This window comes from Haemaphysalis longicornis, unplaced genomic scaffold (assembly GCF_048455015.1).
Source record: "Haemaphysalis longicornis isolate Haplotype H1 unplaced genomic scaffold, Haemaphysalis longicornis Haplotype H1 scaffold_7, whole genome shotgun sequence".
NCBI classification, from domain to species: Eukaryota; Metazoa; Arthropoda; class Arachnida; order Ixodida; family Ixodidae; genus Haemaphysalis; species Haemaphysalis longicornis.
In genome coordinates this window covers 39089383-39103228 of record NW_027526422.1, presented here as the reverse complement: position 1 = coordinate 39103228, position 13846 = coordinate 39089383, and the positions used below count along the sequence as shown (strand labels likewise).

General features: G+C 47.0%; 1 protein-coding gene and 1 non-coding gene across 2 annotated transcripts in view; one reads left to right on the top strand and one right to left on the bottom strand.

Annotated features, from left to right (window-relative positions):
- The window catches only part of LOC144145284 (uncharacterized), a 104957-nt gene extending 98030 nt beyond the window's left edge, over window positions 1–6927 (top strand). The window contains exons 12-14 of the mRNA XM_077676834.1: window positions 433–516; window positions 1049–1135; window positions 3640–6927. Coding sequence (XP_077532960.1) covers window positions 433–516; window positions 1049–1135; window positions 3640–4412 — 944 coding nt within the window. The 3' untranslated portion in view covers window positions 4413–6927. The remainder of the gene's footprint in view (window positions 1–432; window positions 517–1048; window positions 1136–3639) is intronic.
- Window positions 6928–8031: 1104 nt separating this feature from the next.
- Trnak-uuu (transfer RNA lysine (anticodon UUU)) lies at window positions 8032–8105 on the bottom strand. Its single transcript has one exon. It is a non-coding gene; the product is annotated as a tRNA-Lys (tRNA).
- Window positions 8106–13846: the final 5741 nt, after the last annotated feature.

The window sequence follows — 13846 nt, the reverse complement described above, 5'->3', positions numbered from 1 at the left end:
ATTGTTTGCAAAGCTAAAATACGCATGCAATATGACGCTAAGGTCTTGAAATTTTGAATGCACTTTGAATTGAAGTCTTGAATGCATTTTGAGCAGCTCTTAAAACTTAAAGGAACTGCGTTCTCTGACTACTGGATTTGGAAGCCAGCTCGAGTCCTAAATCGTGACTGGAAGGAATGATGTGTTGACAGTATTCGTCGAACCTGTAATGTGTCTGACACTTGTGGAATTCAAAAGAAAAATTTAACCACCTATTCTATTGTTATAGACGCCCAATGATTAGGTCAAGCTGCCGGTGCAGTACGCTGGGGAAGTTATCATCAGCTTTTTATTCCCTTCCGGTGCGAGGGTATGGGTTAGACGTTGAGCACTTTTCCGATTGCCAGCCTGACAGCGGCTTCTGTTTACCGAGCTCCTCGCTGTCTCCCGCAGCGCCACCTCCCCGCGCCGTCGAGGCCGAGTGCCCGGTGTGTCCAGACTGCCCTGCGAACCACGAGTGCTCTCCCAAGAGGAAGGGTGCGTTGTACAGCTGCGTTTCTCTTTGGCTGCCCCCCTACTCCTTGTTATTGAGAGCCTTGTTCAGCCGAACACCCGAGCTAACAATGTCAACGTTGGCGTGACGCCCAGCACTGTTTGGATTTGGCGGTACAATAATAATAGCACGAAACTTACGAAGTGTTGTACCGTCTACCCGTCTGGAAAGCTGGTTAACAAAATGACGACATAACGTTCGGAAAGTTAATTGAATGGTAGGACGTTCTTAGTGACATAAACTCTGACTGGAGTACGAGCGTTTCTCATTTCTTTGTTCTGCGATATACGGGCCGGGTTAGTTTAGTTTTCCTTGTCAAAGCTCATAGAAGAACGTCAGTTACTTCATAAAAAAAGCTCAACCATGGCCTCTATACGGACCCGGCAAAACAGAGCAACACTTGAATGGTGCCGCTACGCTATATTCGTGTACAATAAATTAATTTACTCGTCTAGTTAGGCACCTAAATTTGCCTTCCCTTGCTAGTTTTTGTACACGTGATGTGATGTTTTCCAGCGGGAAAACCTGGCCTGTTCAACGTCGAAAGCATCGAAACAGTCTACAACCGGTCCCACTGGCTCCCTTTGAAGCCGCGCGACACAGGTGAAAGCTTGATAGTGCCTGTACATGTTTCCCTCATTTTCTGTAGGGTTGTCGGGAGTCTATGTAGTTATTGACATTCCCTTTTTGTCGCGCCCATCTGGCGTCGCAAATAAGGGCGCCCTTGAATACTAGTCTAACATCAGCAGTATAGATTATAGTCGTTTCTCTCTCTCTCTCTCTCTCTCTCTCTCTCTCTCTCTCTCTCTCTCTCTCTCTCTCTCTCTCTCTCTCTCTCTCTCTCTCTCTCTCTCTCTCTCTCTCTCTCTCTCTCTCTCTCTCTCCCTCTCTCTCTCTCTCGCACACACACACACACACAGACGCCCATGCGCACACACACGCACACGTACACGCACACATACGCTCACGCACACGCGCACACGCGCACGCAAGCACGCACGCACACATACACACACACGCACACACGCACACATGCACGCATACACGTACGCACGCACACACGCAAACACACACAAAATAGAATATCTCCCTCACGCATGAATAGGTCTCTAGGGCCACCCTTTCATTTTGTTGGCATCCAAATGAAAACGCAGCGGGCTATACAAAGATTGATGAAACAATAAAACATATCAGACGGAAAAGACTCCCGTCCCAAATATTAATTTCTGTTCAGAACATTTCTGATGTGGGCTGATTAGGCCTACATGGAGAACGCGAAGTGCCCTCAATAGACACAGGCTAAAGAGACGTGCAAGTAGCAAGCGTCTGCTTATCGGACGTGCATCTTTTATCCTTGCAAATATCGTCATTTTCTTCTGCCTAGTAGGCTATTTAAAAGAAGGATTTTTAGACAGACTTTTTCTTTTGTATATAACGCCATCGATGGGGCACTAGCGCATGCGTTGTCAGCTTCCGCGTTCATAAAAAAAAACTCCTCTTTTCTTGCATCGCCTGATGTTTCCCCAACTGTACTCTGGCAAAAATAACTCGAAGAAACATCTGGGACGATGGACGGCCACCCTTCCTGCTACTGTTTCAGCGTTGTGTACGTTCGAAGGTGTTCAGGCAGCTTCGGGATCCCAACCTTTGACTACTGTGTAAAGCAAACTTCATCTTGAATACTGTAGCTCAGCAAAACGATAAGCACTAAAGTAAAGTCACACAGCTGGAACGCTGTGTTTTCTTTTTCATTTTTGCCAGTTTTTTTTTTTCTGCACACTAGTATTCAAAATGAATTACCAGCTCGCCCAATCTTGCCCTCTACAAATCTGATGACATAGCCTTGGCTATAAAGCCATCGCTTTCAATGTTATTTAAGTAATCGGCTCCGAACTGCCCTTGCGCCGAGTCTGTTCTCAACCTGCAGCGATAGCACAGCTAAGCTTAATATTGATAAGCAAAGAAATGCCATCTAGTACGTTCACACTCAACTCACGCGTAAGATACGGTTTCTTGGTACCGTGATTGGGTGACATACTTTTATTTGTTTTTACTACGCAAAGCATATTTAACGCAAGCCTGCTTAAGGTTTAAAACATACCTCAACACGCCGAAATTCTAAAATAAAGAGATATATTCGAGCCAAGTCTCCCGAGTTTCTTTTGTTTTTTTGAATGCAGATCTATGTCGTGGACCTGCAAACGTAACTGGAATATTTTTGTCGTTAAGCCTACTCTCCGACCCAAACCATAAATGTAACCAAGTGAGACTTGTGACTGGTATTTAACAAATTTCGTATAGAGCTGCAGAGGAACGAAAATGGGCGCGAATCTGCTTGATTTGTTGCAAATGTCCCTGAAAGACAATAGCTTTTCTGCGCACTTGCCATCTAACTCCTACCTACTCTTTTCTGTACATCCCGCCCCTCACGCACTTCTTTTTTGCAACCCAATCACCGCCCTTCTGTCCTTCTCTCCTCCTTCCATCACCACCCTTCACTCAATTCTTCACTCATCACCACCTTTCACTCAATTCCCTCGTCGCTTACTTGCGGAACTCCTAATCCCCTCTACCTTTCTCACCTCTCATTCCCCTCACCATCGCCTATCCAAGTTTCCCTTTTCCTCTCCTCTGCTCCCGTCCCCTCATACTACCGCACTCCAATCAATACGTTTTAGAGGGTATTTATTGGAGCGGGGCCTAGAGGGTGTTGCTCCAATCGCACTCATTCCCCTCCTTTACGCTTTCCCTGTCATTCTGATCCATCCTCGTCCTCTTCCCGAAACACTTTTCTTCTAATCTTTCCCTCTTTTCACCTCTTTTATTCACCTCACTCTATCTGCTTAATTCTCCATACTCACTTTCCCCAGCTTTCTACTCTTCGCCTCACCAATCACTCTCCGGGCAATTCCCTGTGTGTCGGTAACCCACTACTGAGCCGGCTGACCTGTTACTTGCTTCCCTGATTCTGATTACAGGTAGACCAATTTTTTTGTGGTTTTAAATAGCCATAGCCCAGGAGAGTCGACCACTTGTGTTAGCGTTTTTTTTCCTGTGTGTCTTACCAGATCGCTTTCTTTGTGGCCCACTTCCCCTGCCCTGTGCAGAGTGCCGCGCAAAGCGGCGGTACCTCCTCAAGGTCGGCAAGCCCGTGCTGTTCCGCCACAACAACGCCTCGTGGGGTTCGTGGATGCGCGACTCCTTCAAGCGGGCCTTCGACGCCAGCAAGTTCTGGGTGACGCTGGACGGGGACCGGACCTCGCTGCTGGAGTACGTGGACGGCGCCTACGCGCGCCGCTACTCGTTGCCGTACGCCTTCAGGGGCAACGCCCAGGTCGTGTACAACAACTCGCTGTTCTACCACCACGAGAACACCGACAGCATCGTTCGCTTCGATCTGGGCAACAAGTCGACCGCGGCGCTGTCGCTCGCTCGCGACTTCTCCAGTGGCCGGCTACTCTACGGCACGCAGCACAACGCCATGGACATCCTCGCCGACGAGAACGGCCTGTGGGCCATCTACGCCAGCAACAGAACCAACAACACGCTCGTTGTGAAGTTCCACGAGCGGGCTATGATGGCCGAGCGGGTGTGGAACCTCACGTTAGACCACAGGACTGTCGGGGAAATGTTCATCGTGTGCGGCGTTCTGTACGCGGTGAACAGCGTGAGTGAGGCGTCCACGCGCATCACGTTCGCCTTCGACCTGTACGAAGAAGCGGCGCTGGAAATGTCGCTGAACTTTAGCAACCCGTTCCGCAATACCTCCATGGTGAGCTACAATCCGAGTGACGGGGCCATCTACACCTGGGACATGGGTCACCAGTTACTCTACCCGCTCCTCTTTGCGAACTCCACGTCGTCGCACGCAGCCAGATGAGTGGTCGCGCCTCCCCGTCGCCTTGTCGCTGTCTTGCTCGCCGCTGCTTCTGCTGCTGCTGTTGCCGCCTTCGGCCGCCTCTTCCTTTGACGGGGCCTTGCTGGAGAGACTTGTCTAACGCCTGAGAACACCAGCGGACTTTTCATGGCTCCGGTGTGTTCTCCGCATCAAAGTTGCCGCTAGTGGTTTGGACCAATAACACCTAGTGCGCCGGCTCTTGAGCCTTTAGGCACTACGTCGCCATTACAACGTGTGGGTCAACAGGCTGGGAGACATCGCAAGCTTGGCACTTTTTTTCCAGTTGTAGGCACCACAGACATTTCTTGTAAAACGTTTTCTCGGCAGTGCGATAATGATCTAACATTACAAAACCACCGAAAAGATACTGATAGTGTAAGCTAAATTTAGAAGCACAGGCCACAAGTAAAATTAATGATTCCGGACTCCAGCTTCCTTTTGGGGGATATATGCATAATTTTAGTATACCCCTTCATCATCTATGCCACATTACATTTGGTAGATCGACAAAGGTCGGGGCCTCCAAACCTTCAATCAGTACGGAATGTAGCCACCGTTGGAGCAAATTGTGTTTGCAATGATGAGCTATCAGTCAGATCACAACACGCTACCGTGGCATCCACTTGTTTAGAAAGCTTTTAATTAGTACTTAAAGATTTTGTACGTTCGTCTGAGCCCCATGCAGATAAGAGAATCACAATCTTCAGCACCCAAGGACGGGCTCATGTTGCCGGATATTTACGGAAAGCCTGAAGCGTTGACTGCTTCAGAGTGTGGACTGTGCTGGACCTGCCATGATCTACGCCCGGTTAGTTCTACCATAATAGCGTGACAGCCAGATTCGTTTTTTGATGCGCTTCACGTCAAAGAATCTAAACCAGAGTTACCTCGAATGCAGCTCTCGACCAAGAGCGACGATGAAAAGACATATAGATGAAGCGATGATATAGCTTCGTATTTGTAAAATATGACCCAGAAGGCCACACGTCTCGCCAAATTCACAAAATGTCAGAGTGTTGTTAGGGATCTCTGGGCAAAACGACTGAATACTCACTTTTTTCTTGTGAGCTCGTTCTTCTTGATGCAGTTCCTACAGATAAATCATGCGTAAATGAGAGTTTTGTTTCGAGTTTTATGTTCACTTCGTGTTTTTAAGTGCAGTAGCGCCTCGGTTTTGTCGCAGTGCACGACCTCATGCGAAATATTCCAGCCGCAGTTAATGCAGTCGAATATGCTGTTGAGTTCACTCGACACTTGTAAGAAAATAAAGTACAAGGGTTGAAAAATTCGCTAATTTTGTAGAACATCTCGAGACGTCACGAAAGCACGGGGCTCTGAGATTAAATGATAGGCTTATCTTTCAGTTACGAGTTACACAATTTTTTTCTTTTGACTGCATATTTCAGGAAACAAAATAATGAAATCGTCTTACTGCAATAGATCGCGTGAGGCCCACGCAGCTTCAAAGTTCTGCACCTCTCTCGGTACTGATCTCCGACAAGAAATACGTTTCCCCTGGGTTGAGAATGTCTTCATTGCCAAAAAAAAAAAGAAGGCCGTTGCGAATGTCGTTATCAAACTCTTGGCACCCTCCCTTCGTGCTTTCGATAGCTCCTGTACTTTAACACCTTCGTCGGTGTTTGCGACAAATGTTCGCACCGAACGAGCAGGAGCGGGTACAAGTAGCAAAGCAAGCGAGATGGTCCCAAGGTAACCCGGTAAAAATTTATGAAACGCAAGCGCTTCACCGTTTCTTTTCTTACCCTCTCTTTTCCCTTCATTGGGGACCCTGTCGGGCCTCCTGTTCTTACTGTTTATTTCCCTTTGTCCGCTGCGCAGCACAACAGGTTTTCCTATAGGGGCCTATCCTCGTCGTCGGCGTCCTTCAGAGAAAGCCTGGCGTATCGAGCGCGCCCTCCGGGGTTGCGGGTGCGATTGAAAGCCGACAGGATGGCTCCACACTACTCCCTTTTCTAAAGTGCCGCGACCTCGGGGTCCAAACTGGCGCTATAACGCGATTCAACGGTGAAATCCCATGCGAGGACTATCTCGAACCGGCTGTAGCCGGTTTTCTCTGCCCTATAGGTGCGCTGCTGATACAAGAACTGATGCCTCCGGGGAAAGCTGACGTCGTTGAAAAAAGGACAAAAAAAAATAGTGACTTAAGCGTTCGCAAAGCGTGCGGGAAAAGAGGGATAGGCCACTACTTCGTGCGTCACAACTGGAAATTTCTAGGCGTTTTCGTTTGTAGACGCTCCGTGAGGGATCTATTGGACAGCGAACACTTTTCTGAGAACGTCTTCCAGAATTGTCAGCGCAACGAAAGGTGAGAGCTGCCGGGGGGGTGCACGTTGCGTTAACCTTATTTTTTATTTACGAAGTAAGCGTTTATGTCTAAAAAGGAAGAAAAATGTGACGAAGATTCCAGGGATGTAAAGTGAGTCGCCTGCCTAGAGCACTGACCAAGCGAAGGAAATGCACAAGTGTGTTTTGTATGATGAACAATAAAAAAAATTCTTTGTTACACATAGCGTTCGTGAGAAATTTTGTTGTTTCGCAAGGTGCTGGTGTCTTCAAGGACGGCTCCTTGGATGCACACCTTATATGGAAATATATAAGGAGCATATAATATAAATAGTATAATTGGCAGAAATAAAGCTTTTCTGCGCCACTTAAAGATCAATATTTTTTAAATGCAGAGCATTTCTTTAACTCACGATGTCACCCGGCGTTGTCGGCGTGCCTCGGCGTCCGCAACAGCCGTTCCAGGTGCGCCCTCTCCCCCACTCCTCCTCTCCCGCATCACGCTACCCTCCTCGCTGTCAACAACAGGTCCGCACCCCTCCCCCTACACTATATAAAAAAATAATACTTACCGGCGCCTGGTTTCGATCCCACGACCCTGCGGGCGGAACGCCAGGTACATGGTGCTCTACCCACTGCGCCGCAAAGCCGACACAGAATGGAAGGCTACGAACGCGCCTTATATCCTTGACTCATTCAAACTACGTCAAGAAGCTGCTGATACAACGCATTCACTACCTGTGGGCGGAACGCGAGGTACATGGTGCTCTTCCCACTGCGCCACAAAACCGACACAGAATGAAAGGCTACGAACGTGCCTTATATCCTTGACTCATTCAAACTACGTCAAGAAGCTGCTGATACAACGCATTCACTACCACCAACTCCCCAAACACTAAACGTTAACGCAATACACCCACCCCCTATGCGACGCATTTACTCTAGTCCCCCTCGCGGGGAGATGGGCCCTTTCTTTTCGAAGTATGTGCCAAGAAACTAAAGCTTGAACTGTACTTCATATTCCTTCAACTTTTTGTGCGCTTGGGTTACTATCATAGCATCCTTTGAAGCGTATGGGCCTTTAAATTCAATGAATTTAAAAAGACACATCCAAATGGAAGTGCTTAGGAACAGACACAGAATTTATGCCCTTAATGTTTATCGACCAAATTTAGGGGAAATCCCCAAGGTGGAGTAAGTTTCTTAGAAAGAAAGTTTAACATCCACATGAATGCAGCCGTACGGCTACAAAGGAAAGCTATACAGCTTTCCCAGAAACTTCGTAGTTGAAAAATTGGTCCTGGTCCAGGATTCGAACCCGGGACCGCCGCTTAAAAAGAGCAGTCGCTCTACCAACTGAGCTAACCAGGAGGCCAGTCGATCGTAGCGCGAGAGCGAATTGAACAACAACTCGAAGTGAGGAGAGGTGTTGATAGACCAGATTTAGGGGAAATCGCGAACTCCACCTTGGGAATTTCCCCTAAATCTGGTCAATCAACACCTGACCTAACTTCGAATCCTGGACCAGGACGAATTTTTCTTCAACTGCGAAGTTTCTAAGAAAGCTGTATAGCTTTCCTTTGTAGCCGTACGCCTGCATTCAAGTGGATGTCAAACTTTCCTTCACAGCCCTTAATGTTTCTGGCTTGTTTTGAAGTATATAAATGCTCTAAAGGCATTTATGTTATGGAAACTATTTTTTCAATACTTTCGCTCGCGTTCGTCCGCGTTCGTTGGTCTGCTTTAGTTAGCATAAGACTATCTCTTAACAGAGCTGCCAGTTGGACGTGTTGCTATACGTTCATGGGTGGAAAAGCGCTATTCAAAAATGAAGATGGCGCAACAAACAATAGACGAAGCGCTTGTGTTTCTTGCTTTAAATTTGTCTTTGAATAGCGCTTTCCCACTGATGAGACTATCTCTTTTCGTTCTTGCCGGATTTGAGTGCAGGGTGCAAAAATGAAGATAAAGCAATCCTGCAATTGGGAAGATTTTAGGTGAAGAAAGACAAAGATGACTCTTTGAGGAGTGAAAGAGTTTCCGAACAAAGAAGCGGAATAAAAATTCACAAGAATACGTAAGCACATTTTATGACGCAGTGATCGTGAAACCATTGGTATCCAATGGTAGAACCTGTGGTCACATTATTATTATAATCCTTCTGTTTATGTGTCTTCATCTTCTCTTAGTTACCACAGCTCGGCACCAGGGGCGTAGCCAGGCAAGGTGTTTCGGGGCCAGAACACCACCCGAAATTTCCTGAGCGCTGGCTCACCGTATACTCCTTTCGGCCTTTTTTCGCCCATGCTATTTACAAACTGCTTCGATATATTAAAATCTGAAAACTAAAATAAAACTCAATAAGATGAAAAAAAATGATTAAGATATTGCTTCACCGCAGACTCTCTTCCCTTTTATGTTTCATGCAATATAAAGCACCCCCGGAAAACTTTTTCTGGCTACGCCTCTGCTGCTCGGAAAGTACTCGCATTCGACTCCCCAAGAGAGGGCATATAGGGGAAACGTCATTGCGTACTCGCCTAATCACTACATCTGTAATTAGCACGCTCAAATAACTTCTGGAGGCTTCAGTATAGGTCTTTAAAATACGTTTTTATCTCAAACGCCACAACGCATTCCCTGTGTCCGCCTTGAGCCAGTTACAGTAATCGAACTGGGGTGAGTTGGGGGTGCGGCCGCGTCTCGCGTCCCGGGATCCTGGGGACCGATTCTCTGAACCAAACTTACCCTATTTTTTTGTCAACCCAACTACTTCACTTTTAGTTAACAAGATTGTTTATACGATTTTTTTACGGGAACCGCATTACTTTTGCTATCGCTTCACTTCGAGCATTCTTTCAGCTGCTTCTATTCTTTGAGCCGGTGGCCATTTCGTGTGCCATTCGTCGGCCACTTTGTTGGATATCTCTTGGCCACGACGCTGGATTTGTAACCTGCCAAGTCAACTAAAGTTTTCTCGTTAAAATATATGTACACAAGGTTAATGTCCCATGCGTTTAATCTGGAGCCAGACAAAGGTAAGTGTGATGTGAGGATTGTCTTTTCTTCTGTCGCTTTCGTACAATAGATTTATGCACAGTATGTAATCAACAATGCTACTTGATATAACAGTACGCCTTTATCCTGTTACTGACCCCCTGTGAGCGTTATGTTCAGTCGATTATTTACTGCCTACCGTAAACTCAGCATCTCTCCATCATATTATTTGAGTCAAGTGGCGTAGTTAAGGCGCGTGCAACATAAGGCCACAAGTACGAAAATTCTTTTCCTTAAACGGTTGGCTTTACGGAAACTTACGCGACATTAGGCCACCTAATAATCTGAGACGTATTGCTTCGTGCTTTGTCCAAATGCTTTGTTCACCTCAGTAAATGTTGAGCGCGCCACTCGCATAATTTCTGAACAATTGTCATTTACCACAAACTTTAGTAAGCAAAAAAAATACGGGGTTGCGTAAGACAACTTACTTGTTTTGAATTCGAAAGCACTAGGGCAACGAAAATTGGCTGTTCCGGCGTAAACCTTCGGCGGTAGCGGTGACTGTAGCTGACCAGTCCACCTGAGTGGGTATGGGACCATTGTGGGTTGGTACCTTGTCGTCACAGGCAAAGTGGAATTGCGGAAAGCTGTGTCTACACTGCCGTCGACGGTACTATAAGCAGTCCACTAAAATGACGTCCCCTGGCGTTTCGCGAAAAAGTGCCGCGTCTGGCATTCTTTTGCTCTCCCTAAGGTTACATAACGTAACCTAACCTAAGAGGACATAACGAACAGAAAGCAGCCGTTTAAAACTCTAGCAACTAACCTAAACCATGTAAATAGATAATAAACACAGGAGTCCAGGAGGCAACAACCGGACTCGAACAACTGTTCTTGATACTGGGAAGATAAGACGGAACGTCTGCAACACAACGGCAGACGGTCTGCCCCTTGTAGTCTGAATGTTGATTGATTCTGGGGTTTAACGCGCCGACGCAACGTAGGCGATGAGGCGCGCCGTAGTGGAGGGCTCCGGATTAATTTTGACCTCCTAGGGATCTTTATCGTGCGCCGAAATCTCGTACACACGGGCGTTTTTGCTTTTCGCCTCCATCAGAAAAGCGGCCGCCGCGGCCGGGAATCGAACCCGCGACCTCGTGCTCAGCAGCGCAACGCCTTAGCCACTGAGGTAGTCTGAATGTCATCGGACGGCACACAAGCACGCCTGCAGATCTGAGCTAAGATGATAGGCACTGCGATTATGGAAGCGGCATGAGCTTCGAAGGCAGCTATCATCGCCATTGGCCTATCCCCTTGAGTGCGTATTGGGCAAGTTCGAAGACCATTTGGAGCTATGAACTAGGACTATACAAATCTGTATTGTTATCGTCATGGAGCCAGCATTGTATACACGCGATGCAGCAGTAAAGTATCGCCAAGGGAAGCTATCATGATTTTCGCGCAGAGCACGTAAACAAACTGTAGTGCACCGCTAAATCCGTGTTTTGGGTCACGTAGGCGTATAGTAATGGTTAGTGTCACTTGCGTGTCACCGCACGTGCCTGGTTCTGATTCCCGTTCCTAGCCCGGTTTCTTTTACTTGAGGTCCTGTATTTGTAACCAAATCAACCGTTCACAAACGGTTATTTGCCTCATGGGGCACAAAAAGGTGTTTACGTTGAGAGTTGGGAAAGTTGGGACTTAATCGTCATACGAGCACAGAAAGCAGCCAGCACATGACGAGTAGACTCAAGTGCTCTGTGTACTCTTTTATTTGTGTTTTTTTTTTGTAATTCGCACAACATTTTAAATGAACCAGGGATAGAAGCTCACACACTTAAGATTTGCCTAAGCCGTTTAAAGCAAATAAAAAGCAGACAGACACCCACGAGAAACCTAAACGACGGCGCAGAGCTCATTTCTTACGAATGTATTCGGTATAAATCACTGATGTACAAACCATCCGCCTGCATACAGCTGCAAATATAAATAACTACGCGCTAAGCACGTTCGAAACGAGGGGGGACATCGATGGTACTGAACAGTGTGGGCTAAAGCGAGATGAAATATCTCCGCGTGTCGTGTCCAGGGATCGGAGCGACAAGACAGAGCGTCGCCGCCGCACCGTCTATTACCCGGAGCACACGCACCCCTTAGAGGGACACCAGACTGCGCCCCTCCCACAGGCGGTAGCGACGACCTGCCAACGGCGAGGGACGCCCACAGATGCGTACCCGATGCCTCGCAGATAAAGCACTCGCAAACCGTCTCCGATGATGGACTTTTCTGAATGAATAGTTGGCACAGCAGGATTAGGCGCATTGAGTGTTTTTATCTCTCTGTCCGATCTTCTTGCTCAATGACGTGGCGAAATTTTCTTTTGTATGGCGAGCTGCATACAGGCATCTGCAATGGGGCATTGCACTATCCCAGAAGGTACAACAACCCTAATGGAAAGGCGTAGAGCTCCTCTCTCGGTGGAGAGGGGCGCGTCGCGGCAATCGGAACTTGCTGGCGATCATGAACCACAGCCGGGTATCTCCCACTGCGAAATCGATGGGCTTCCACTGCCGTCGTGTCTCGCGCTAACAGTCCCAATGATCCCGCCCACTAGCGCTCTCGCGTATTGCTTCACCCGGTTATCTGCTTTATATCTCTTTCTTTCTCTTTCTTCAACAGTCTACAAGGTTGGAGGGTGGTGAAGGGCTACAGGATCAAAAAGCGGGAGATAGATGTTGCAACGTACGCGAGCACAAAATGATTCTAGCGAAATTAAACTTCGCACCACCATTACCTCTGACTACGTATGCGTGTCGCGGTACCGGGACAGCTTTTCAGATGAATTTTTATTGCATTCGACTCTCGTTTTAATGAACCGCGAAGGTCCAGTGGATATCGTGTCTCCTGCACGGAGTATGTTACGTATATACCAGAGAAAACAGCACAGAATTTAAAAACGCTCTCTAACACGGCACAGCGAAGGTTTAGGACGACGAGAGCTCGCTTGTTGGCTATTAAATCTTTACGAGTTATAATTTACAAAAAAAACTGTAAAAAAATTTAACGTTCTAACTAACGGCAGTGATTTCTCACGACAACAGGGATTTTTCAGCTTTCGGAAGCACCAAGTAATTGTTTCGACATTCTCAGGGACTCCGTGTTTAACCTTGCTCCGAATATATGCTGTCGTTTCTACGCTGGCGTGGTTATATGGTGGCTTTGAAAGGTATTTTAACTTTACCACGATGTCTTAATTCGTAGCTTTTCACTCTTCAAAACAACGCCATCGGAGCTGTTACAGCCACAACATATTTTCTACGGCGCTTTCCAGAAGCAAGGGGGAAAAAGCACACGCGCAAGCGCACGCACATGCGCGCATAAACCGACAGTAAAAGCTTCACTCTTGGCGTATATTGCCGGTGACTGGAGAACACAAGACCGTCCAGGGTTTTGTCCACATCCTTTTTATTGTTGTTTGTATGATGTTACAACAGCTGGCATTTTAACTTCCCATAAGAAACACGTCTGCCGTCTAACAAAAATACATTTCATCGTCATAAATTGTTACTGGAGAAGCTCGCGTCGTCGAAAATGTCGTCGCTAAGCAAATCTCACCTGAAATTGAGTGTGCGGCTGCCGGTAGCCTCTTGATACCAGTTCTACTAAGTCTAATCGTGTTCTTTTTAAAGCGTACATGGACCTGAAAACATCAATAATACAGCTCATTATATGCAGATTTCACTTGTCTTCAACAAACCGATTGGTGCCTGCGGTGGGTATCGCGAAACGTGCTTTACGGCTTAAGGTGTGGTACTTTGGGGAAGCTGTAGAATTCATTCATTCATTCATTCATTCATTCATTCATTCATTCATTCATTCATTCATTCGTTCATTCGTTCATTCGTTCATTCGTTCATTCATTCATTCATTCATCATTTTATTTTTGTCTAGTGCACGACGTATTTGGCATTTGTCTTATGTACAAGTAAGCAGCAGCGGGGGAGTGTAAAATCATGGGCAGACATATAGTCATTACTGAGTCTTTGCTGGGACGTTTCCGCCCAAATATCTGCCCCGTGGACTTATTTCAGGGCGAGATAGAGACTCCGTGC